Source organism: Pelobates fuscus, chromosome 1, assembly GCF_036172605.1.
Source record: "Pelobates fuscus isolate aPelFus1 chromosome 1, aPelFus1.pri, whole genome shotgun sequence".
Taxonomy (NCBI): domain Eukaryota; kingdom Metazoa; phylum Chordata; class Amphibia; order Anura; family Pelobatidae; genus Pelobates; species Pelobates fuscus.
In genome coordinates this window covers 393,533,183-393,558,437 of record NC_086317.1, presented here as the reverse complement: position 1 = coordinate 393,558,437, position 25,255 = coordinate 393,533,183, and the positions used below count along the sequence as shown (strand labels likewise).

Genomic DNA, 25,255 nt, shown 5'->3' with positions numbered 1-25,255 from the left:
GGGATCCCCCCCTCCTCCCTTCCACACTCCCCCCCACTTCAGAAGGCTGGAAGTGCTCTTTACCTGGCCTAGCAGATACAGCCTATCTTAGAGCCCTGATTCCCGATACTCAGTGGCACTAGAACACCTATAATTAAGCCGGAGAAAGACCCGAGAGTCAAAGTCAACTGTCTGTAACTCTGGCCGGGATCGGAAGTGAGCCATGGTCCAACAAACCTTCAACCAAGTGGTGTTTGGACACATTAGGGCACTTTTTGGATTGAAGGTACCCAAGGGAGTGAGCTATCCAGGGATACCTAAAATGTATCGATGCTTTGTGATGAGGGGGTTGGGGGTCTTGGCTCCTAGCTCCCTGTCTAGAGAGGACTCAGACTCAGGACTTGCATGTTATCAGATCAGACATAGTGGCGCTGGGAAGAGAACTTATTAATCACTCCCTGGAGGGTGAATATACATTCTGTGCTGTATAAGTATATAATTCATTATTTATCTTGAAATCTGGAATTTGATCAAATTATACAAATGATACATGCAGGTAGCCCTAAAGTATTAGGGAACTGAAGTGTCAATAATTCCCTAAAAATAAAAGGCTTATACATAAAAGAAACAGTGATATAAATATGTGTGTGTAAAGGTTCTGAGATTTTCCTGTTATACTTTCACTTGTGGAAATAGCTCTCCCCAAAATATAGCAGAGAATGTACATAGGGAGATATTCTAGAATAGAATGGTAAATAATCCCTGATGAGCAATTAACCCCTTAAGGACACATGATACGTGTGACATGTCATGATTCCCTTTTATTCCAGAAGTTTGGTCCTTAGGGGGTTAAAGCAGCATTGAATCAAAGTGGTGTGAGTATCAACTTATGGCAGACCCCTATCTCCTGTAAAACACAGATTTCACAGAGCAATATAGGCTAAAATGTGTTTAATAACTTTGTACATACATTTGAACTTCTCTTTATGGAATCACTTACAGAGTTAATTTATAGAACATACTTAATGTCTCTTTTTTTTATTGTATGTCGTCCTTAAAACATGATGGAGCACACTGGCTTAGTTTAAGAAATGCTAAATGCATTACTTTATATTATTTTCTCCAAAAATGGCAGGTTTTCCCTCTAGTTTAATTAAGGATATTAATCAAGATATTGAATTTACTGCCATGAACCTTTTCAATAGAAATTCCATGACATTGAATTTGATGAAACAGAATCCACATCATATAAGTCTAGTCTTCCTTAATTATTGCCGTAGATTCTAACTTTTACTAGTATTAGCGCAATCTGAAATTATTGGTTATCATAGAAAACACTTGATCGATCTAACCAAACTGTAATGAGAGGACCTAGCCCAACTACATCCTCACACATAACCTTGGTGAACAGATGTAATGTAAAAAAACACACTTTGATCTATAGTAGGGGGAATGGGCAAGAATAGTAAAATGCATACTTTTAAAAGAAAAATATAGTACATATTTCACAGTTTCATTTATATTTCAAATAAAATGTATGTAGTAAAATATCATTTTGTTTTCATTATGTGTAGCAGAAGAGTTCCGATATCTACAAAATTCCAGCTTCTCTCTTGAAGAGGTATTACAATGAAGATTCCTATGACGGCTTTGTTGGGCTCATGGGCAGAAGGAATTCTGGTATGAGCGTTGTAAAAAAAATATTAAAAATTTGTTTGTTTGGTAAAATGGAACAATATAACAAAATGTTCTTTCTTATCTATTCTGTCTAATTTCCTGATTCAAAATGTACTGTTTTGTTCATTGCTCCATTTTCTTTGTTTCATATAACTCCTTTTCATCTTTTGTAATTATATATGTATATGATGCAAAGGAGACCCATACGTGTTTGTTATACACGCATTCACCCTTTGGAGGTCTATAAGTTACACCAAGCTCAACACAGTATGCATGTTGACACTTGTTGTGTAGCACAATGCACGATCCCTATGTTTGGACACTTTGATATCAGTATTTGCTTTTGAAATATTAATCTTTTCCATGAGATCTATTGATGAAGTAAATTCAGGAAGAATGTAATATCCATTTTAATGTATTCAAATAAATCCACTTAAATCAGTGTGGATGAGACAGGAGACGGTTAAAATAATAATTTTAAAAAAACAGTCCAAGCACCATAACCAAAGTAGGACATGGAAATGGTTCTACTGCCAGGAGTTCCTTGGTACCCCCGTTATACCACTGAAGTCAAACCACTTTAAAACAGTCTTACCTCTGTTCCGAGGGGCACTGTTATATGCCGCCACTACTTTCGACAGAGAGCCAAAAGTAGCTGCCTGTATGAGCTAAGCTCGGCGGTGGGCGATTCAGCTTAGGAGGGCTAGCGGAAGTTCCTTAGCAAGAGCTTCCAGTATCCCGTCATTCATTTCATCCTCAGCCCTATTAATACATAGTTACAGAGTTGAAAAGAGACTTGCGCCCATCAAGGTCAGCCTTTTCACATGTTTTTGCTGTTGATCCAAAAGAAGGCAAAAAAACCCAGGCTGAAAGCGCCCCCAATTTTGCAGCAAACTAGGAAAAAATTCCTTCTTGTCCCTAAAATGGCAGTCAGATATCTCCTTGGATCAAGAAGCTATTACCCCACTAATTAGAAATTATATCCCTGTATGTTAATACATTTTATACACTCCTGTTAGTCAGTGATCCTGTTAACAGAAATAGACTGTAGACTGCATTAAAGCAGCACTGTCAACCCAAACAATTTGTATTTCATAAAGAAAATAGTAATTTTGACGGTGTTGGAATGTCACTGAAATTTTAACCCTGTCAAGGGATATAGAGACAACTTAGGGGCTAGTTTGTCTTTTTATTTCTCCTCAGTCTGACTTTCTTAGACTCAGGGTAGAGCTACAGAGTTAATCTCGACAGCTGTCACCAGTGATGGCTGCAGGGAATTGGCTCTGTCTATGGAGGATCCCTGCGGTCTCCCAGGATCATCCATAGACCTCAATGCTGTACTCTTGCAAAGTCCCCAGACAGTGACAGTGCCACTTTAAGTTAAGAAGGTTAAGTTGGCCTCATCCTGTCTCCAATTCCATGTAGTCTCCATGCCCTAATGAATTTAGACTGCTAAAAGGCAAATTGGGATGCAGCAAAATATTAGTAACTTGTTCCTAATTGTTTGTACAATCAGTAACTATGTATTTAATATAAAACATATGTTTTGTGGAATTCTGGTTTTCTTTTATTAAATCTCCTTGTAAGATTTATAAGCACAAAGAGCCTTTGCAATAATTCCCATGACCAATAATTTACATTTGCTATTAATATATTGTATTATTGTTTATTTATAAGGTACTGAAGGGATAGTGGTAAAGTGCAATGGGGCATACGAAAGGAAAACAAGTAACATTTATACATAATAGATAGTGTTGTGCAATGAACACACACAGGCAGAAAGATAGCAGTCAGATGTAAGCCATGGGCTAACTGCAGGCACAGCAGATGAGCCAGCACTAAGGCTTTTTGAAGACAGAACATGTTGCTTAAATACTTTAGTAATCATAATGCTATATGCCACTAATTTAAATCCTTATTTACAATTGATATCCTGAAGTTTTTTATTTGTTTTTTTTGCTCACTTATAGATTCTAAAGAATATGCATCTGAACCTTTTAAGCGTAAGTAATTGTGTTTATTTATTCCCGATTCATCATTCTACTCTAATTCTAAAGGCACAACCAAATGTTTATTTAGACAAAAAAAATCATATTACCTTAAATAATAATATCAAAATGTTTAACAGTGGAATATAGTTAGTGAATACAAAAAAAATAAAAAGTATACTGATATTTGCTCTTAAATTTCAAGAGAAACATCAACAAAATTAATTTAGGGTTTTGAATATTTCAGATTTGCAAAGGTAAAAGGGGTCAAAAGGGGACATCAAACATTTCTAATGTCATGCCATATATACTCGTTAAAGGGAACCTGTAGCCTCTTACCTTGACCTCCGCTCCCCTGCTGTGATCACTGATTTGCCCTGCTTGGGGACAAGCAGGGCAGACCTCCTTAGTGACAGCGTTACGCTGGCATCTGAACGGAGTGACTCCTTTTTGATGTATGTTCTGGATCATAATCCTGCTGGAAGATCCAGCCATGGCCAATTTTAAGCTTTCTGGCAGAGGCAGTCAGGTGTTCATTTAATATATGCTGATATTTGATAGAGTCCATGCATCCTAACAAAATGTCCAGGTCCTCTGGCAGAAAAACACAGGTTTATCCAAAAAAAAAAAAAAAAAAGTATTAAAATGGATAGATCTTCCAGCAGGAAAATGAGCCAAAACATATATCAAAATCAACACAAAAATTGTTTACAGACCACGATATCAAGGTCCTGCCATAGCCATCCCAGTCCCCTGACTTGAATCCCATAGGAAATCTGTGGGGTAAAGTGACGAGGAGAATCCACCTAGATCTGGAGAGATTCTGTATGGAGGAATGCTCTCAGATACTTTGCCATGTATTCTCCAACATCACCAGGCATTATAGGAGAAGACTCAGAGCCGTGATCTTGGCAAAGGACGGTAGCAAAAAGTATTGACCTAAATAGTTCCAATAATTGTGCCACAAATATTTAACAAAAAAAAAAAAAATATATATATATATATATATATATATATATATATATATATTTTGAGATAAATCTATGTTGTGTTTGCAACTGTTTGATATCCATGAGCGCAGAGGATCTTTTTAATAAAACAATTTAAAATGTTAAACAATAAAGATAACTTTTGGCAGCCTTCTTTGCTCATGTTTAAACACAGAATTTGTTTAAATATGAGCAAAGAAGGCCTCTTTTTTAACTTCTGGATTGGGATCGAATACTGGGTCCACATGCTACTTTCAGTTGGCACACACATATTTGTCAGGCCACAGATGACAAATTATTTACTATAGTGGATTTGACTTTCCCAAGGCATTAGAAACCACACTGACATGGGGTTTTTGCCCACCACTAGGTTGTTTGCAGACATCTTCATAGTAAACATCTTCGGTACAACCACTTTGTCTAGTTTGTTACATGCTTCTAACTTTGTATTGGATAGTCAAGATGTTTGTCCATATATATATATAGACAAGGTAAGAAGGGCCGCACTCACCTAAACATGCATATATTACAGGGTGCTACTGGGACCAAAATACAAAAAATATACAAACCAGTGGACTCGCTTATTAACTAAACAGAGATGCACTTTGATGCAGTTGGCAGGCTTATGCAATGTATGATCATATAATGTAACCAAACCCCCATTATTTTTTATCTAGGTGAGGTGTTTTTAAGTAGTACTATTTAGAATGTGAAATCACTGTTTAGTTGATGCAGTTGACAGGCTTATGCCATGTGTGATCGTGTAATGTAACCATCCTCCCATTATTTTTCATTTTCAGGTGAGGTGTTTAAATAGTACTATTTAGGATTTAAAATCTCTGTTTAGTTAATAAGCGAGTGCACTGGTTTGTATATTTTTTATATATATATAGATATAGTTGTATGTACCTTCCGTGGTTTTTCTATTTTTTTTTTTATTTTAAATCTACTGACACTGGAAATATCCCAATAAATGTGTTTAGGAGATTTTGTTTCTAGTTCAAATAGGCCATTGATCTAATTTTACAACTGAAGAATTAGACGCTGAATTAATGGCATGTACATCATTTGGGACCCTAAGATAAAATGGTTAAAAACAATGGTAGTGTAATACAAACTTTACTGCACTTTCTTAGGAATAACATGAATAACATGCTCAATCCTTCGATACTCTCATTTAACGTGTGTACATCATTACAACGGCCCCTTACAAAATATTTGCATTGATCGCCATTAGGAATTTATATTCTGTGATACACTGTAAAACCTTGTTTAATCAATCAATGAGCAACCTATTTCAATTAAATTAACATAACTGATAAGCACATTAGACTGCTGTAAATTGTAGAATAGTTACATATATGTCTACAATTTTACAGCTTTGATATTATATAGCTGAAAAGAAGACTTCAGTAAACAATGTTTGGAGGAATTGATACATAGCCCCATAAATAGGTTTTAAATAAATGGTAATTAAAGTGGATCTGTCACCTTAACGTTCTCCTTTTGTTTCTTCCTCTCTTCCTCTATCAGAATTTGTTTTTCTTTTCTTGATTTCGGGAGTTTAAGGCAAGCTCCACTTCTTTTGTCAAGTTTGTCAAGTGTAGGAAAAATATATAAGAAAAAATAGTCCCTACTTTGTCTTATATTTTAAAGAGAAATAGACCAGAAATGAAGAAAAGAAAAACAGTTTCTGAAAGAGGAAAAGAAGATGAAATAATTTGATAACGGAACGTTTGAGGTGACAATACCACTTTAAGGCAAAGGGGAAACTTTCAAAAAATATATTTATTAGTGATTGACATCTAAAAAAATACGTTATATTAAATGATATGTAACCAATGCTATTCATGTTTTACAGGAGATATGCACGATTTCTTTGTTGGTTTAATGGGGAAGAGAAATTTGGGTAAGTATTAATTTTAGCTCTTATTCTCAATGATATGTATCACAGCAGTGATTGTCTACTAAACTGAACAAATTACAGTAAATTGAAAAACAATTTTTAGGACAAGCTAGCTGCCTGGGAAAAATCCCCCAGTTCAGCTGAGAAGGAGGACACATAATGGGGAACCATGTTTTAAAGGAACACTATAGGGTTAGGAATACACACATGTATTTCTGATCCAATAGTGTTAAAACCACCATCTAGTCCCCCTGATGCCCTTGCTAAATTTAGTAAAAATATAATAAAATCTTACTTTTGTTCATTCTGCAGTTTATGGCTGTGCCCCTGATCTGTCTGCTTGGCTGACATCATCAGAAGTGTTGTTCTTGTTGTGAGTCAATCACAATGCTTTGCCATAGGATTGGCTGAGACTGTCATAAAGGCAGATCAGGAGCAGAGCCAGCACAAGCCAAATACAGCACTGGGGGGCGGGGCCGGGCCGCTGAGCGGCAGCCATCCACACTAGCTCCAACCTTAAACGGCACAAAAGCTGTAAAAAAGCCGAATAAGCCCAAAAAAGCCAAATGAAATATTATCTTTTAAGAGCACTGAGAGCCGGGGCAGCATATAAGGAGAGCCCAAGTGACGAATAAGCAACCGCTGCAACCGTGAATCCCGAATAACCGGCACAAGGCCTACACACATGTGGAGGCTGCGGTGCTCGTAAGGCGCGTGAGGGAGAGAGAGGGGCGCCGGCCCGGTCCCGCTTCCCCCCCCCCGGCCGGTGGGGGTAATCCCGGCCCATAAGTCAGACCTTCAAAGGCTGGAGGCGAAGACCCACGCGGCGCGGGGCCCCATCCTAACGGGAAACCAAGATGGCGGAAACACACACGCGGCTGAGAGCCACGCTGGGTCACCTGGACCCCCAGGATACCGGATCACCTAGCAGCACCGCTCGAGATGGAGACCTGCATGGCAAGGAGCCGGTCTGGGCCCCAGGATTTGGTGGTGGTCCAGGGGCAGACGCCCCCAACTCTGTGAGCCCTGTGGCACTGGGGTGTGCTGACCCCTGGCAGACCGGTGGCCGGGACGGCTCGCACCGACGCCGAGCATGTGGCCGGAGAAGGGTGAGGCGTCAAAGGACTGGAGCTCCAGCAGAGATCAGCAGGAGTTGGGGAGGTGCAGGGGACAGGGGGCCAGCGGACTTTTCAGGGGTGGGAGGCCGCCGGACCGCTTCTGGCCCTGAGTGCCCACAACGCTACAAGACTCTCTGATGCACAGCAGGGGAAAGTCCTGGGTGGAACTGGGGGGGTCAGATATATGTGGGGCGGTGGGGGCCCAAGCAGTGAGCAACCAGCTTGAAGCGCAAAGGACCGCCCGAGAAGCTATACACCATGGGATGAGGGATCCCCCTCGCAGCGGAGCTGATAAATCACCTCCAGAGAAGGGACTCATCCTTTTTCAGTCCTGGGGACCAAGCCCTGAGATGGCATAACACAAATGGTCTGCTGAAATAATGCACGTATTATACTGGCTACATAACTTAACAATGGGTCATAACATACATATTTATAAAAGTTAATATGCTACTTGTACCACAGTTATGTCCTAGGGGCCGAGCCCTGAATGATGCAAAAACGTGCAACGTTAATCCTGCCTGAGTAATTAGTGAGATACATGTTAAATTGCACAACTTGTTTTGTTTAGAAATGCTAAAATGCTCCTAAAGGGGCTAAAGTTAACTGCCTACGCAATAAGCTTTTTCCGTCACTGCCTATTTGACATATACTTAAGCGACTCTTCGCATCAGCTTCAGAATGAATATCCATTAGTGCTAACCTAAATAGTCAGGCGATGGCATTATACGACGTATGCCACCATGCATAACATATATAAGCTATGATAATGCACTCACTTCGTGGCATGCTTATTTTGCGAATAATTGGCTGATGACATAATGTTAATAGATAGGATTTCTCGACGCATCGAGACGCCTGCCTCATATAATAATATTGTCATATATGTATATCGTACTATACGCTTTACTGAATTATCTTAAATGCTTGTTGATTCTGACCCATATGCCTCTGCGCAGGCAACCATATACTTCATCTAATACCCTGTACTATGCCTGCTCATGCTTTTTTGCGACACCAATAAAAATATTCAAAACAAATACAGCCCTGGCCAATCGTTAGTGTTAGACGGACAAAGATGTGTTCCTAACACTAAAACATCCCTCTGCTCCCACACCCTCCTCCCCCCCATGAAAGGGTTAAAAACCTTTTCATTCAATTACCTGATTCCAGTGCCGAGACCCCTCATCAGTTAATGGGGGGTATCTATAGAACATGCACAGCAAGCTTTTCTTTGAGGTTTTGCTTGATGCTGGATGTACTAATGCAACATCCTGAAATGGCAGAAAGCGTGTCTCGTGGCTGTCTAGTAGACAGCCAATATAGGCAGTCTTAGTTCTGCAATGTAAGCTTTGCAGTTTCTTAAATATATAGGGATATATAGGGATACAAAGCCTTTCTTGGTTTTATGTTAAGTGACTGTAGGCACCATAACAGCTTTATCTCATTGATTTTCTTATAATGTCTGAAGTCCCCTGGCACCGTGCTTCCATTTATCATTAAACAATGTTTAATGTTTTAATGCTATAGAGTCCCCAGCAGCCAGTCCCTTCTGTGCTGTTTGGGCTAATGAGGAAGAATTAGCCTGAACTGCAATGGACGGCTGTGATTGACTAAAAGTGTCAGATGGCCACATTCAGCCTATCACAGTGCCCTTGCTGGTGTGAATTGGTATGGACACAAGGACGTGTGTAATCTCAGTCTTTGCCACAGTCCAGTGGGGGTGAGGCTGGGGCTACGCGAAGCCATGGACCCTTATACAGCGTTAAACTGTGTAAACTGCTCGAAAATGGTTTAACACTGAATAGAGGGACACTGCCAGGGGACTTCAGGCACTAACCAATTCAGTTAGATACAATCACATATCTTACTTATATATGATGTTAAAAGTCTACTGTCACTGCTCTGGAATTTATGCCATTGACCAAAACACTGAAAACCACCCAACTTGTGTTATTTTTATATGTGATGCTCAATATTCTTTTACATTTATATAAAATTTTAGGTAGATTACACCACAAGCCACTTCTGTCACGGCACAGCTATGGCAAATAATGCAAATGAAGAGGAGAAAGAGAAACATTGTTTCATTTGTTTCTACTCTGTATTTTACTCTATGCTAACTGCCAGAAGTAGTTTATAACAAAGATCAACAAATAACTATGATGGAGGCACCTAATTACAGGGCACATTTACACCTTACAAATACATAGTCGTAAAATTTAGGGGACAAGTAAATGTAATGTAAAAATAATCATTGGAATTAACAATGCCCCTTTAAAGACTACTTCAAATATATCTGCTAATCAACCAATTAACTTTTATTTTTCCTAGGGAGTCCCACAAATGAAGAAAATGATGCACAGCCCGAGTCTAGATACTCAACAAAATGTAGAATGAAGTGAGTAGAGTCATACATTTCAGTAAAGCCATTGGTTCTATTTATCTTGGAGACAGGTTTCTGTATCCCTTTATAAGCAATCAGTAAAAAGAGATGGTTTTGCAACCATTCTAGGTACATACAGAAATATATAATAGTGGGTGTATACGTATAAAGAATTATTACTACATTAAATGGCACCTTAGTGAAAGATGAATCAAAATGGCCTAGTTACTTATATTGGTTCACAATCCAGGTGGTATTTTATTAGCAAACCATTAAAGAAAAATGAAAATAGAGATAATTTTACACATATATGATAGCAAAACATGGTCTTTTTTGTAAGAATATATTACACGATTGCAACTTTTTATTATTTTATTTTAGCTTTAGAATTTTACATTTGAGTGACTCTAGCGAGAACTGGTTGTGTTTTAGTATTCTTTTATTAGAGAAAGGGTAGCTGGACACCCAAGGTCCTATAGGTAATAGTACTACTACACTAGGCATCCCATGCTCCACCGTTATCAGGACCAGGCCCGGACTGGCCATCGGGCATACCGGGCAAATGCCCGGTGGGCCGCGATGGCCATGGGGCCGAGGCCGGCAGGGGAGATCACAGAATCTCCCCTGCCAGCTCCTGCAGGGCCAGCGCTATCAGTGTGCCGGCCCTGCATAGTGCCTCCATGGGGGGCCGGTGGGGAGATCAAAGATCTCCCTCACCGGCCCAGAATCACTAAGATGCGGCCGCCGGCTGTGGAGTGTGGGAGGGAGGAGAGGACCGGCGGAGCTCTTGCCAGCAGCTCCGCCGGGTCCTCTCGCGAGGTCTGAGCGTTGCCGCGGTAACGGCAACGCTCAGATCTCGCGAGAATTAACTCTCACCACTGGACCACCAGGGAAGATAGGAAGCATGGCAGCACAGCACCCCCCCATGGCAGCACGGCACCCCCCCATGGCAGCACGGCACCCCCCCCTCCCAGGCTAAAGGTAAGAAGGGAGGGGGGGAACATAATTTTTTTTTTTTTATAACAAAAAATATATTTAAATTTAAATAAATACATTTACACTCACACACACAGCACCCCCAGACACACACAGCACCCAGACACACAGCACCCCCAGACACACACAGCACCCCCAGACACACACAGCACCCCCAGACACACAGCACCCCCAGACACACACAGCACCCTCAGACACACACAGCACCCTCAGACACACACAGCACCCTCAGACACACAGCACCCTCAGACACACACAGCACCCTCAGACACACACAGCACCCCCAGACACACAGCACCCTCAGACACACACAGCACCCAGACACACACAGCACCCAGACACACACAGCACCCCCAGACACACAGCACCCCCAGACACACAGCACCCTCAGACACACACAGCACCCAGACACACACAGCACCCTCAGACACACACAGCACCCTCAGACACACACAACACCCAGACACACACAGCACCCTCACTCACACACATCACCCTCAGACAGACAGCACCCTCGCTCACACACACAGCACACACACACACACACATATATATATATATACACATATATATATATATAATATATAAAATAACCCTCAGTGAGTTAAAAGACAAAGAAAATTAGAAACCTAGAATGTGACGGCAGATAAAAACACCCTCACACACAGCACCCCTCTTACATACACACACACGGCGCCCCTCACACATACAATACTTCCATATAAATATATATATATATATATATATATATATATACACACACTACAGCACCCCTCACACAGCACAACTACATACATTACACTCCAGATACACGCTAGATCCCTTACCTTATATGCACTCTTAATCCTCTACACACACACACACACACACTCTCCTATACACACTCTGGGTCCTTTACACACTAGATCTCCTACACACACACACTGCACCACCTAAACACACACTACATTCTCTAAACACACCCTCTCTACAACCCCTACACACACTACATCACCTATACACACACACTACAGCCCGTATGCACACACTCGCTACATCCCCTATAACACTATGCCCAATATACACACACTCTGTACAGCCCCTAGCCACACATATTACACCACAAACACAAATGAAATTGACCTATTTACACAATACCACACCACACTCTACACACACGCAATCCCACAAGCAGGCTCCAAACACATGCACCATACACTTTCCTGGCCCTTTTGTCCTCTGGTATCCCACTTGTGGAGACACCAGAGACAATTTAAAAGCAAACACAGCGCAAGCATGTTATTAAATTTGCTTGCGCTGCGCAGAACAAATTCAGGGCCTTTTTCTAATGCTAGAGCTTTTTAGCGGGGCTCTGCGCATTGAACCAACATGCTCACTTTGAGGGGGGGCGTGCTTGTCATTAGTGATGACAAAACACACCCTCTCTGGCCCCGCCCCCTTCTTAGGGGGCCGCTCTGATTGAAAAATGCCCGGGCCTAATTTTTTTCCCAGTCCGGCCCTGTTTAGGACTCTCCATCCCAAAGGCTAGAAGGTGTAGGAATGGATAGATAATATTTGTTGGGTTTCTTCCTGGTATTGAATATCCTCCAACACATCACATTCAGGGCAAGGGAGAGATTAGGGGCTGTTGTCTGCCATAGCATGGAAAGGTTAGTCAGTCACGATATCAGCATTAACAACCATTAACCACTTACAACAAGAAACTAAGAAAAACCCTCTCTCTAATGACTGCACTGCCATGTTCTATGTCGTAAGGAAGTTAACACTTTAGTAGACCTTCTAATATCATTGAATGTCTACTAGAACATTCATTAAAAACGTTATAGATATTTAAGTTAGACTTGGTAGTCAAGGTTAGAGTGCTAACTGATATTATCTCTGTTTTGTGCAGGTTCAGACGTTCGGTTTAGAAGATAACTGTCATTTGAACCCAAGCATTATCCAATGGTTTGATGCTAAGCACCCTGGATATCTTCTTTTCTACCACGGATTCAATCCCCACTTGTGTTGCAATATTTCACACTATCCTCACCCACTTTTGTGTCCAGCTATGTGTACATTTTTATCATTTGTTACCACATATGTACAAAAATAAGGGCAACAGAAGTGGATAATAAGTTCAATGAATTTTCTATGTTACAGCTATACATCTTCTACCTTGGTTTCTGTATATATTTCCCTTTCCACTCACTTTTGTGTATTTTTCTATCGTTTCCTGATCATTTATGATGCTCTAATGCCATCCCTTCCTATCATGCATTTTTAATGCTACAACATTATTGTTGGTTTCATTTATTTTTGTGTACAGACAACTAAATTGAAACCAACAATTAGATAGTGATCCCTCTCTGTTTTAATTAGATTACAGTCTGTTAGCTTTCATTTAACAACAAAACCGTTGCTAAAATGTGGCCTAGATCAATGATCTGGACTTAGTACAAATGCTATGGTGGATAATAATGAACAAATGTTTTTGCTTCAACTATTGACTGATATAAAAAAGAATTCTAAGACTTTCCTTTACCACCTTATAATGACCCATAATGCTTTGCCTGTGTGCTTACCACTATATTAGCCCTGCTTAAATAACATGATGTAGCTTAAAGATATGATAATACAGATCACATTAAAAAATAATAACAATATTTTTACATATGACCTTGCATTTTGTCTTTTCTTTTATTTGAATTCCATAATAATAATAATAAATAGGTTGTACCAATAGATGACAATATCTTTCTCCCCTAATTCTTTGTAAATAAATATAGGTATGTGTAAACGTGGACAGTTTAGACTAGATATTGCATAATTTTTCAACCTATGTTATTTTAGTATGAAGGTAACATTTAAATTGACAAAAGGTTTTAATAAATATATCTAGTCTCAATATTATTATTTTAAAGATGTCTGCATTTATCTTTTTTATTTTACTTTGAAACATGTAAATATAAAAAGGATTTACATTATTATATATATATTAATGCAGCACATGCCATTACAAACTAGTGTAGCCTTAATGTTTATTAAAGGAACACCACACACATACGCGTGCCCACACACGCACACACACACACACGCGCACAAATCACTATATAGTCAATATACTTGTATTTATTTTTTGCATGTTGTCATCTACAACAAAAGCTGTAGATCTTGTGCCTCATTGAGAAGTCTGCAGTGAGAGAGAGAGGCAGCCAGAGAAGGCGCAGGAGCTCAGGCTCACATAGACTCTTAGGAGAAGGCAATTACTCGCTAACACAATGTGCCTGCCACTTCGGAAAGCTCAGAGGAGCTAAAGGAAAAAGCGGAGATATCCTCCCCAGCTGTTTTTATTGATAGTGGCAAGGTGTTTCTTAATTATTTTATAAAAATGCATATTTATCAAAGAAATAGGCACTTTTATAAAGTGCTATTAAAATGGGATACGTCTTACCCATAAAGCATTTCCGCAACTTGAAGTGGTCATATAACTTCATGAATGTATATGGCTTGAGTAAGATAATGGAAATGTAACTTAAAAACAAAATTCCTGTTTAAAGTAAATGCGGTAAAATGATCACTGAACACACATGATGTCAAATATTACTTGCTTTCAATGAATATAGACAGGATATACTGAAACCTATAAAGTCTTTGTTGAGAACGGACATAAGCTTAAGGGAACAGTAGCATTTGATATACAAACAGATAACTTGCGATTGGATGACTTGAGACAAGGTGCTACAGCAGTTAAAGAAAATTAATGTAAATACATCTCCGTAGCCTGACAGTATTCACCCACAAGTACTTAAGGAGCTAAGTGGGGAAATAAGTGAACCTCTGTATTTAATCTTTCAAGATTGTCGTTCCTATATTTAAAAAGGGTTAAAAATTCTTGCATGTAAATTATAGACCTGTGAGCTTAACTTCTGTGACTGGGAATATATGTGAAGGGCTATTAAGGGATAATATTCAGGAATTCATTGGGGAGAACTTTGTTATTAGCAATAATCACCATGGTTTTATGAAACATAGGTCATGCCAAACTAACATGATTGCATTCTACAAAGAAGTGAGTAGAAGTGTAGATCAGGGTGTTACAGTGGATGTGATCTACTTGCATTTTGCCAAAGCATTCGATACAGTTCCTCACAATAGTCTTCAAACTAAAAGAAATTGGTCTAGATTAATATTCTTGTTCTTGGGTAGAACACTGGCTTAAGGATAGAGGATAGAGTACAACGAGTTGTCATTAATGGTAAATTTTCAAGCTGGACAAAAGTGGTAAGTGGTGTCCCTCAGGGTTCTGTTTTGGGACCGCTTCTATTTAACATATTTATAAATGATCTTGCAATAGGCATTGAAAGCCATGTTTTAGTGTTTGCAAATGTCACAAAACTAGTAATACAATGTGAGCAGGATATTGCTTTGCTGCAGAGGGATTTTGATAGATTGGGGGACTGGGCACTAAAATGGCAGATGAAATTTAATGTAGAGAAATGCAAAGTTTTGCACTTTGGGGTCAAGAATGCACAAGCAACTTTCACCCTAAATGGTAGTGAATTAGGGATAACCACACCCGAGAAGGATTTTGGAATTGTTATAAACAACAAATTAGGCAGCAATATGCAATGTCAATCTGCAGTTGCTAAGGCCAGTAAGTTTTGTCATGTATAAATAGGGGCATAAATTCTCGGGATGAAAATATAATTTTGCCTGAATATACTGTGCCATTTTGGGGTCAAGAAGGAATTTTTTCCTAGTTTGTTGCAAAATTGGAAGCGCTTCAGACTGTTTTTTTTTTGCCTTCTTTTGGATCAATAGCACAAACATATGTGAGGAAGGCTGAACTTGATGGACGCAAGTCTCTTTTCAGCTATGTAACATCTATGGAGGTTTTGTCTACCCCCTCCCTCGCAGGGGTTTTAAAGGTAAGTTTTATACACATTACATCCTATAGAACGCCTGTCTCCATGCTGCTGGTCTGCTTCTATGGCTCATCATTCTAGATTATCTTGACCAATCCTATGCTTATCCATTGGGAACAGTGGCGTACACACAACCCATGGGGCCCCGGTGCGAAAACTGATCCGTGGGCCCCCCCCGCGCGCTTACTCTGTGCGGGCTGGGGCCGCAACACATGGCGGCGGGCACCGGGTCGCAGGGCTGCGACCTGTGTGACCGCGGTATGTACGCAAGTGCATGCATAAACACATACACTTAAAGGACCACTACAGACACCCAGATCACATCAGCTCAATGAGGTGGTCTGGGTGCCAGGTCTCTAGTTTTAACCCTGCAGCTGAAAACATAGCCGTTTCAGAGAAACGGCTATGTTTCACCGAGGGTTAATCCAGCCTCTAGCGGCTGTCTCATTGACAGCCGCTAGAGGATTTTCTGCGATTCTCACTGTGAAAATCACAGTGAGAAGACGCTGAACGTCCATAGGAAAGCATTGAATAATGCTTTCCTATGGGCGGTTTGAATGCGCGCGTGGCTCTTGCCACGCATGCGCATTCGGAGCTGAGAGGCGGATCGGGGCGGAGAGATTCCCAGCGCCAAGGGAGTCCGGCGCTGGAGAAAGGTAAGTGCTTAAGACACACACACTCTCATGAACAGACGCACACATTTACTGACAGACACACACTCAGTGACAGACATACATACACACTCACTAACAGATGCACACAAACATACTCAGTAACAGACACACACACTAACACACTCTAATACACACACACTCTAAGACTAACACACTAACACACACACTAACACACACAATCTAACACTAACACACACTCACACTCACAAACACACACTAACATACACTCACACACTAACATACACTCACACACTAACATACACTCACACACTAACACACTCACACTATAACACACTCTAACACACTCACACACACTAACATACACTCACACACACTAACACTCACAAACACACACTAACATACAAACACACACTAACATACAAACACACACTAACATACAAACACACACTAACATACACTCACACACACTCACACTCACAAACATACACTCACAAACACACACTCACACTCACAAACACACACTAACATACACTCACACACACTAACACACTCACACACACTAACATACACTCACACACACTAACATGCACTCACACACACTAACATACACTCACACTCACAAACATACACTCACACTCACAAACACACACTCACACTCACAAACACACACTAACATACACTCACTAACATACACTCACACACACTAACACACTCACTAACACACACTAACATACACTCACACACACTAACATACACTCACACACACTAACATACACTCACAGACACTAACATACACTCACACTCACAAACACACACACTCACTAACACTAACATACACTAACACTCACAAACACCTTTTTTTTTAAATCCCCCCAGCCTCCTTACCTGTGGGAGAGCTGAGGGGATTCCCTGGGGTCCAGTGGTGCTGCTGGGCTCCTGGGGGGCCGGTCACCCGGCGGGCAGTCAGGCTGGCCGGTCCTGCGGGCGCGCGAGGGAGCACTGTCTCCTGTGTGCTTCCTCTTCAGCTCCCTCGCGCGCCGCACTGATACCGGAGCCGGAAGATGACGTCATCTTCCGGCTCCGGTATCAGTGCGGTGCGCGAGGGAGCTGAAGAGGAAGCACCTAGGAGACAGTGCTCCCTCGCGCGCCTGCAGGACCGGCCAGCCGGGTGACAGCAGGGCCAGTCTCGGGGGGCCCTGAGGGGGCCGGCTCTTGGGCCCCCCAGGAGAAGAGGCTGGCCCAGTGACATACATACCGGGGTCGCAGGGCGGCCGGGCCCCCTGGTGGGCCGGGCCCGGTCGCAGCCGCGACCCCTGCGACCCCGGTATGTACGCCACTGATTGGGAAGCATTGGGAGGCTAATACGCATCCATGCCAAAATGCTGTGCTGTGCCAATCAAATGCGGTCAATGAATGAGTTCAACTCAGTTATAGCTGTGGAGGCAGGGCCAGCCTTGGGCAATTAGGCGCCCTGTGCGAAAAGTCTTCACGGCGCCCCCCCCACTAAGTTGCCTGTACACAGTCACACGCACAGGCAGACAGTCACACAAACAGTTGCAAGCAGACAGTTAGACACGCTCAATTACAGGCAGACAGTCAGACATGCTCAGTTACAGGCAGACAGTCACAGAGCCAAACACACAGTTAAAGGCAGACTGTCACACACAGTTACAGGCACAAAATCATGAACAGTTACAGGCACACAGTCACAAGCAGACAGTCACACATACTCCATTACAAGCAGACAGTCATACACGCTCGGTTACAGGCATGTAGACACTCACGTACGCTGATAGGCACACACACACAGTTAAAGGCAGATAGTCACACATATAGGCACAGGCACACACAACGGCACAGCTACAGCGACACACACAATTGGAGTCACACACAGTCAGACAGTCACACACGCAGGCAGGCAGTCACACAGACAGTCACACACACAGACACACACACACAGGCAGACAGTCACACACATACACAAAGACAGACAGTCACACACACACACACACACACACACAGGCAGGCAGACACACACAGTCAGACAGTCACACACATAGGCAGGCAGTCACACAGACAAACAGTCACACACACACACAGGCCGGCAGACAGTAACACACATACACACAGACAGACAGTCACACACACACACACTGGCAGGCAGACACACACAGACAGGCAGTCAGACAGTCACACACATAGGCAAGCAGACAGTTACACACATTTTTTTAAATAGACCCGGATGGAGAATGTCTTCCACATGGCGCCCCCTGGTCCATGGCGCCCTGTGCGGCCGCATAGCTCGCACACCCCTAAGGCCGGCCCTGTGTGAAAGTGCCTCTAATGGCTGTCCTGCTGAGAGGTGGGTGTTAACCCTGCAGTGAAAACATTGGCATTCCTGCAAAAAAGCATTGTTTTCATTTGCAGGGTTAAAAATACACTATAAGCACCCAGACCACTCAAGTGGTCTGGATGCATAGTCAAGTGGTCTGGGTGCATTGTCCCAGGTCCCTTAACCATGCAAAGATAATTATTGCAGTTTTTAATATATTGCAGTAATTAACTTTGAGGGGTAACTCCACCTCTATTGGCTGTCTACCAGGCACTATAGTTTCCCTTTAAACAGACAGGGACATGGCACTTAGACCACTTCACTGAGATGAAGTGCTATGGATGTCTCTTAAATTTCTTAATGGACAGTTCCCAATCTAGTCTCAAATGTAGTTCAGCCAATCAGCAGCGCCCCTGCCCGCCAGCACTCTGCGCTTCCTGAATCTGAAATGCAGAAGCCGGTTGTAACGAATCACCTGGCACCCCGACTGGGTACCTCTGTTGAAGGATGTTCCTAGCGCTTCCTGAGGGCTCCAAGCACTCCATCCGACACCATAACCACTGTAGACTCCTCCAGAGACCAAGACAGGAACAAGCTCTTACAAGAGCTTAGTAGTGATATAACAAGGGAGTATGATTAGCATAGCAATCCCTTGTAGCAATTTCCCCTAGTAACGAGACAACACTTCATTTTGAGGGTCAAGCAGAACTGACTGTACTGGCATACAGCCTCTTTTATTCCCAATCCACAAACTTAGTACTGCCCACAGGGTTTTACAGCGCAACCAATAACACACGTATATTACAGAAAACCCTCCCAGCAATTACACACAAAATCCTCCCCTCTGCCTGTGATCTAATTATGGTACACAATAGGTTAACATAATTATCACAAGCAGGAAAAATACAGTTTTTATATATGTACTATAACTTTAAAAATATACATCCAATCTTCATAAATTACATATTATTAATCAGCGTACTTGAAATATAAACATACTCAAAAATCAGACAAATCCATCCAGTAGATAAAAAGTTGGCTAGGAGTCCTTTATGACCAACCGCAAGCACATTTTCCTGCCCAAAACAGTTCCATAGATTTGGGCTGTGCGGTCGGTCTATTTTACACAGGAAAATGACTAAGTCCCATTCGAATGCACGAACGGGGCCATTCATGCATTTAGCTTAGTATAGCAGTGAGTTCAAACTGCTGAACAGGACTTAGTCTCTGCAGCTGAAAACGGAGTGTAAGAGAAGGTAAGGGTCAGCGGTGTTCGTTGAAATGTGTAGCTGATTTCAGTTCCATGTAATTGGCTACACATACCGCTGACCTCGTTCGAATGAACAAAGATGGCCGCCGCCACGTGTTCGTTTGTCGAATGGCGGCCACTTCGACTACTTCGGCACTTTGGCTGCATCCGAAGTGCCAATTTAAAGCTGCAGAACTGCTCCAATACCATTTAAAGGGGCAGCAAGTCTTTTAAAATCCAATCTGCTAAAATAGTCTTTAACAGGCAATATCTACCAAGGGCCATAGTCTTAAAGGGGCATTGTTCCCAAAAGTCACAGTATATCCCCAGATGGTTCTTAAAGGGCCAGCAGCAGCATAATAAAATACAATATGCCCAAATACTGTATTTAAAGGGTCAAATCTCCCAGGGCCATAGTCAGCAGGCAGGAGGCGGGCAAACAGGCTTCTCCAATGCCCAGTGGCGAGGTTGGTTTTGCCACACCGGTTGCCGCCTGGGAGTAAGCTGGAACCATCGCTGGAGGCAACTTCTGGGTTAAACCATTCAAAAACAGTTTAACCCCTGAAGGTAAGAATGCACCTTGGGGACTCTTAACACTAAAACAACTTCATTTAGATTAAGTTGTTTTGGTGCCCGGAGTCTAACATTCCAAAGGCCTTACATTCACTCATAAATGAGTATTTGTGTTCACTGTTATCTGCAATATAGCTTTCAACCACAGTGATGTTTTGTGGCTTTTTACAACTATGGTGGATCTGCTGGAACTCCTGGGAACTTCCTCAATTTCTTTAGGACAATGATTAATCGTAATCACTAAAATGAAGCTGCATATGTTTTCACTATAATGGAGTGTATAAAGAAATACTAGTCATAAAACATATAGCTAACCAGTCGACTGAAATATTTTATATATGGAATGACATCTATAACATATATTTAATGGATAAAGGACAATATAATATTTGATACATACATACAACATATTTAGGGATAAATTCTGAATAAATTGATAAGTTTAGCAGAAACTACAAAATATTTACATGTACTACTTACATTAAAGGGACATTATAGGCACCAAAACAACTTTACAAAACAAGCCGATTTTGGTGTATAAATCATACCCCTGGAGTCTCACTGCTCAATTCACTGCCATTTAGGAGTTAGGACCCGTGCGGCACTGGGAATAAGGTAAATTTTTACCAGCTTTGGGGGGTAAAGAGGGCCTAAAAGTTAGTTTAACACTACAGAGTCAGGAATATGTTTGTGTTCCTGGCCCTATAGTGTTCCTTTAACCCTTTAAGGACACATGCCATGTGTGACATGTCATGATTCCCTTTTATTCCAGAAGTTTGGTCCTTAAGAGGTTAAGCTAAAGCTGTTTTGGTGACTTTAGTGTCCCTTTAAGTCTTTGATCAAATGGTGTTGCAAACTATGATCATAAAAAAAAAAGAAATCAACATTTTTGTAATACTTAGCTGTGAAGAGGGCTCCAGCCACTTTAACCACTTCATTGAGATGAAGCAGTTACAGTGCCTACAGTTTCCTCTATTCCCATTTTAATTTGTGAAGATCGTGAATGTTGAGTGATGTTCAATGCAATTTTAAAAAGTGTCAAAAACCAGAAAAGTACTTCAATGTTCATTAGGAAATTACACCGGTTTAAAAAGATGGGAAAATATACTTACAGTTCTACAAGACACACAAAAACATTTCATATTTCATGTTTCTGCCATGGAAGGAGGATCACTCAGATTAGTGCCATACCAGCAGAAAGACTTACATGTGAAGTTCTTTCCTTTTCAACATATACATTATTAAATGGTTCCAAATAACGGCTCCAGATATTTGTCATGCTATAATAGCCTGCACTTTAAGGAACACTATTGGGTTAGGAATACAAACCTGTTCTCCTAACGCTATATAGCCCTTATCCATAGTTACTTGCTCCCCCTAAATACAATAAAAATATATATTTTTAAAGGACCACTATAGTCACCCAGACCACTTCAGCTCAATGAAGTGGTCTGGGTGCCAGTTTCACCAGGTTTTAACCCTGCAGCTGTAAACATAGCAGTGTCAGGGAAACTATGTTTACATTGCAGGGTTAACCAAGCCTCTAGTGGCTGTCTTCCTGATAGCCGCTAGAGGCGGTTCCTCGACGCTCAATGCGAAAATCGCATTCAGCATGCAGAACATCCATACAAAAGCATTGAGTATTGCTTTCCTATGGGCGGTTTGAATGCATGCGCGGGCACATTCGGCTCCACTCAGGAGCTGACATCGGAGGTGGAGGAGTGGTCATCAGCACCGAGGGAGCCCAGCGCTGGATTAAGGTAAGTGGCTGAAGGGGTTTTAACCCCTTCAGCCCAGCGGGAGGGGGACCCTGAGGGTGGGGGGACCTAAGGACTATGTAGTGCCAGGAAAATGAGTTTGTTTTCCTGGTACTATAGTGGTCCTTTAAGTATTTACTTACCTTTCTTCCAGTGCCGAGACTTCCTTGCTACTGCCTGCTCCTACCCACACAACGTTATCTAGAAGTTGTCACTCTAGTCTATGGTCCAATTGAATACTCCTCATAGAAGACGATTGAGGACTGATGCACGTGTAAGGCAAATGCTGGGGACACATCCATTCAAATACTTCTTATAGGAAAGCATTGAATTCAATGCTTTCCAATGAGTTGCATTTGGTCACATGACTGAATTTCAGGGTTAAAAAGACAGGGACAGTGCACCCAAACCACTTTATGGAGATGAAGTGATCTAGGTACATTTAGTAATCCTTTAATCTGCACCTTAGAGGATACATAATATTATCATTAAAAATGCTTAAAAAGCCAAAACCTAAAGGACAACTATAACCTTAAAACATTTTTTAATATAATCATCCTCTCATCAAGTTTTGAAAGGAAATAGATTTTTTTTTTAAATGAAGTGTATGTAAAATAAAAAATTAGAAAAACCCAACCGTACCTTTATATAGGACAGGATCCTTCAACCGTATACATGCACCTTGCGTCAGACAGTGTTTTGAAACTGACAGTCTCTGTGGTTTTTCAGTCATTTATTAAAGGTATGGATGGATTTTCCTCATTTGTGACATATACTTCATTTAAAAAAAAAAAAAAGTGATTTTAATTATTGCTACTTCTTTTAAGAAACAGTTTGAAACTCATAGGACATTGATGTTGTGAACAATCTCATCGGCTTTGTTCTCCGCAATACAGAATGTAAGTTGTGACTTTAGAGCCACCTTGTGCCTATTTTGCTATATGCACCCAAAAACAAGCCATTTGAAGGAAGCAAAAGAGTCCTTATGGCCAAATTGCTGTGTGAAGCATTTATTTAAAGCTTTAAAGGAAGATGTTATTGTTTTTTTTTTTTTTTGTTTTTTTTTTTTTGTTTTTTTAAATTCTTTATTTAGTTGTGCATGTAGGGTACAAGTAGGCAAGCAATGCCCCAACAGCGATTGCTAGCGTATCAATCAACATTAGTAAGCATTTGTTGGCATATAAAGACATAGCACATTTTATAATTTTAAATACATTAAACAAGTCAAGAGTAAGTGACAACGGTTGTGGTACCCTTTGTGGGTGTGATAAAAGTAGAGGGCAGCCTGATGTTATCATGGATAGATTAGTACCTCCTTCCACTAGGCTATGTGTTCAGCATTTTAAGGTTGAGTCTCTAGAAGGAGGGGGGGGGAAGTAATAGTAAATGAGCGGCAGAGTTTACTTGGCCGTGCAGTGTGCAAGGCGCTAGTGAACGGATCCGTGTATCCTCACAGTGTGTGTGCTCGATGTGTGCCCTCTCATGTTACAGCGTGATTGGCCGCTTGTAGGACAATGAGGGTTTGTTAATTGTTACAGGATACGTAATAAAAAGGAAAATAAAAATGAAAACGAAGAGAAAAAACGTTTATACATAAGAATATCAAGGCATATTAACGAGAGAGAAACATAACCATTTTTTAACTGTGGCAATCATGGAAGGTATGAATGGTGTAACGCAGAAAGTCCCCATGGGTGATCCCGCTTCTGCTTGCTCAGGTGATGGAGCCATTTGGTGGGGCTACTCGGTGCCCTCTCGGGGTAAAGTCCCGAATGGTGGCCGGGTTCAGCTGGGATAATCCCGGGTTACTCGGCGGTGCTGTCTGGCAGATGCCTGCGGTTTGTAGGTGTGTTTCCAGCTCCTTGTATTCCTGTGCTCTGAAGGTGGTCCCGTTGTGTGAGAACATGATGACTCGCGGTGTACCCCATTTATAGGGGATATCTTTGGCCCGAAGGTGTTGCAGGAGAGGTTGTAAGGATTTCCTCCAGGTAAGCGTGCCCCTGGTGAGGTCTGGGAAGACTGTAATTGAAGAGCCCTCGAATGTGACGGGCGTTTTGTTTCGCAAGGCCGTAAGGAGTGTGGCCTTGTCGGATAGTGCTTGAAATCTGAGGATGAGGTCGGCTGTCGCCGTTGCCGGCGCTCTGGCTGGTTTAGGCAGCCGGAACATGCCATCAAGCTTCAGGGATTTAGCCTGCTTAGGTGGAAGCAACCCTCCTATGAAGCGCCGCACATAGTGAGGTAGGTCAGCGCTGTCGACCGAGTCGGGTATCCCCCTTACTTTCAAATTGTACCGCCGCCTCTGATCTTCAATGGCGTCCAGCCTGTCTGTTGTGGTTAGGTGGTGCCGTGTCAGGTCTGCTACTTGTTTTTCCACCTCTGTGAGCCTGGTGTCTTGGGTGGTATAGTGGGTCTCCAGCTTGGAGATTTTGGCTGTGGCCCCTGCTATGGCCTCCTTATATCCAGCCATATCCGTTGCCAGGTCCTTACGGAGATCTGCTAGCATCTTTTTAATTTGATCTGCAGTGACCGGGTCCCCGGTCTTCTGAGGTGCCATTTTGCGGTCTGGTATGCAGCCATAAGGTGGTTCATCCAGGAGGTCTGGTGTGAAGTCCTCCGAGGAATAGGAGGTTAAGTCGTCGGCCGGCGCCATTTTGGGCCACGCGGCCTGCTGTGAGTTCCGCAGCATGTCGGCGATGTCTCTCCCCTGGGAGCCTTTGTCCGCTTTCGCTTTTTTTGTTTTGCGTCCCATATCGCTTCAGCCTG

The 25,255-nt window shown here is 41.8% G+C and overlaps 1 protein-coding gene across 1 annotated transcript in view; it reads left to right on the top strand.

Annotated features, from left to right (window-relative positions):
* Positions 1-13,616, top strand: part of TAC3 (tachykinin precursor 3) — a 45,334-nt gene extending 31,718 nt beyond the window's left edge. Inside the window, exons 3-7 of the mRNA XM_063444765.1 lie at positions 1,554-1,659; positions 3,627-3,659; positions 6,495-6,542; positions 9,992-10,058; positions 12,931-13,616. Coding sequence (XP_063300835.1) covers positions 1,554-1,659; positions 3,627-3,659; positions 6,495-6,542; positions 9,992-10,058; positions 12,931-12,949 — 273 coding nt within the window. The 3' untranslated portion in view covers positions 12,950-13,616. The remainder of the gene's footprint in view (positions 1-1,553; positions 1,660-3,626; positions 3,660-6,494; positions 6,543-9,991; positions 10,059-12,930) is intronic.
* The last annotated feature ends 11,639 nt before the right edge of the window (positions 13,617-25,255 follow it).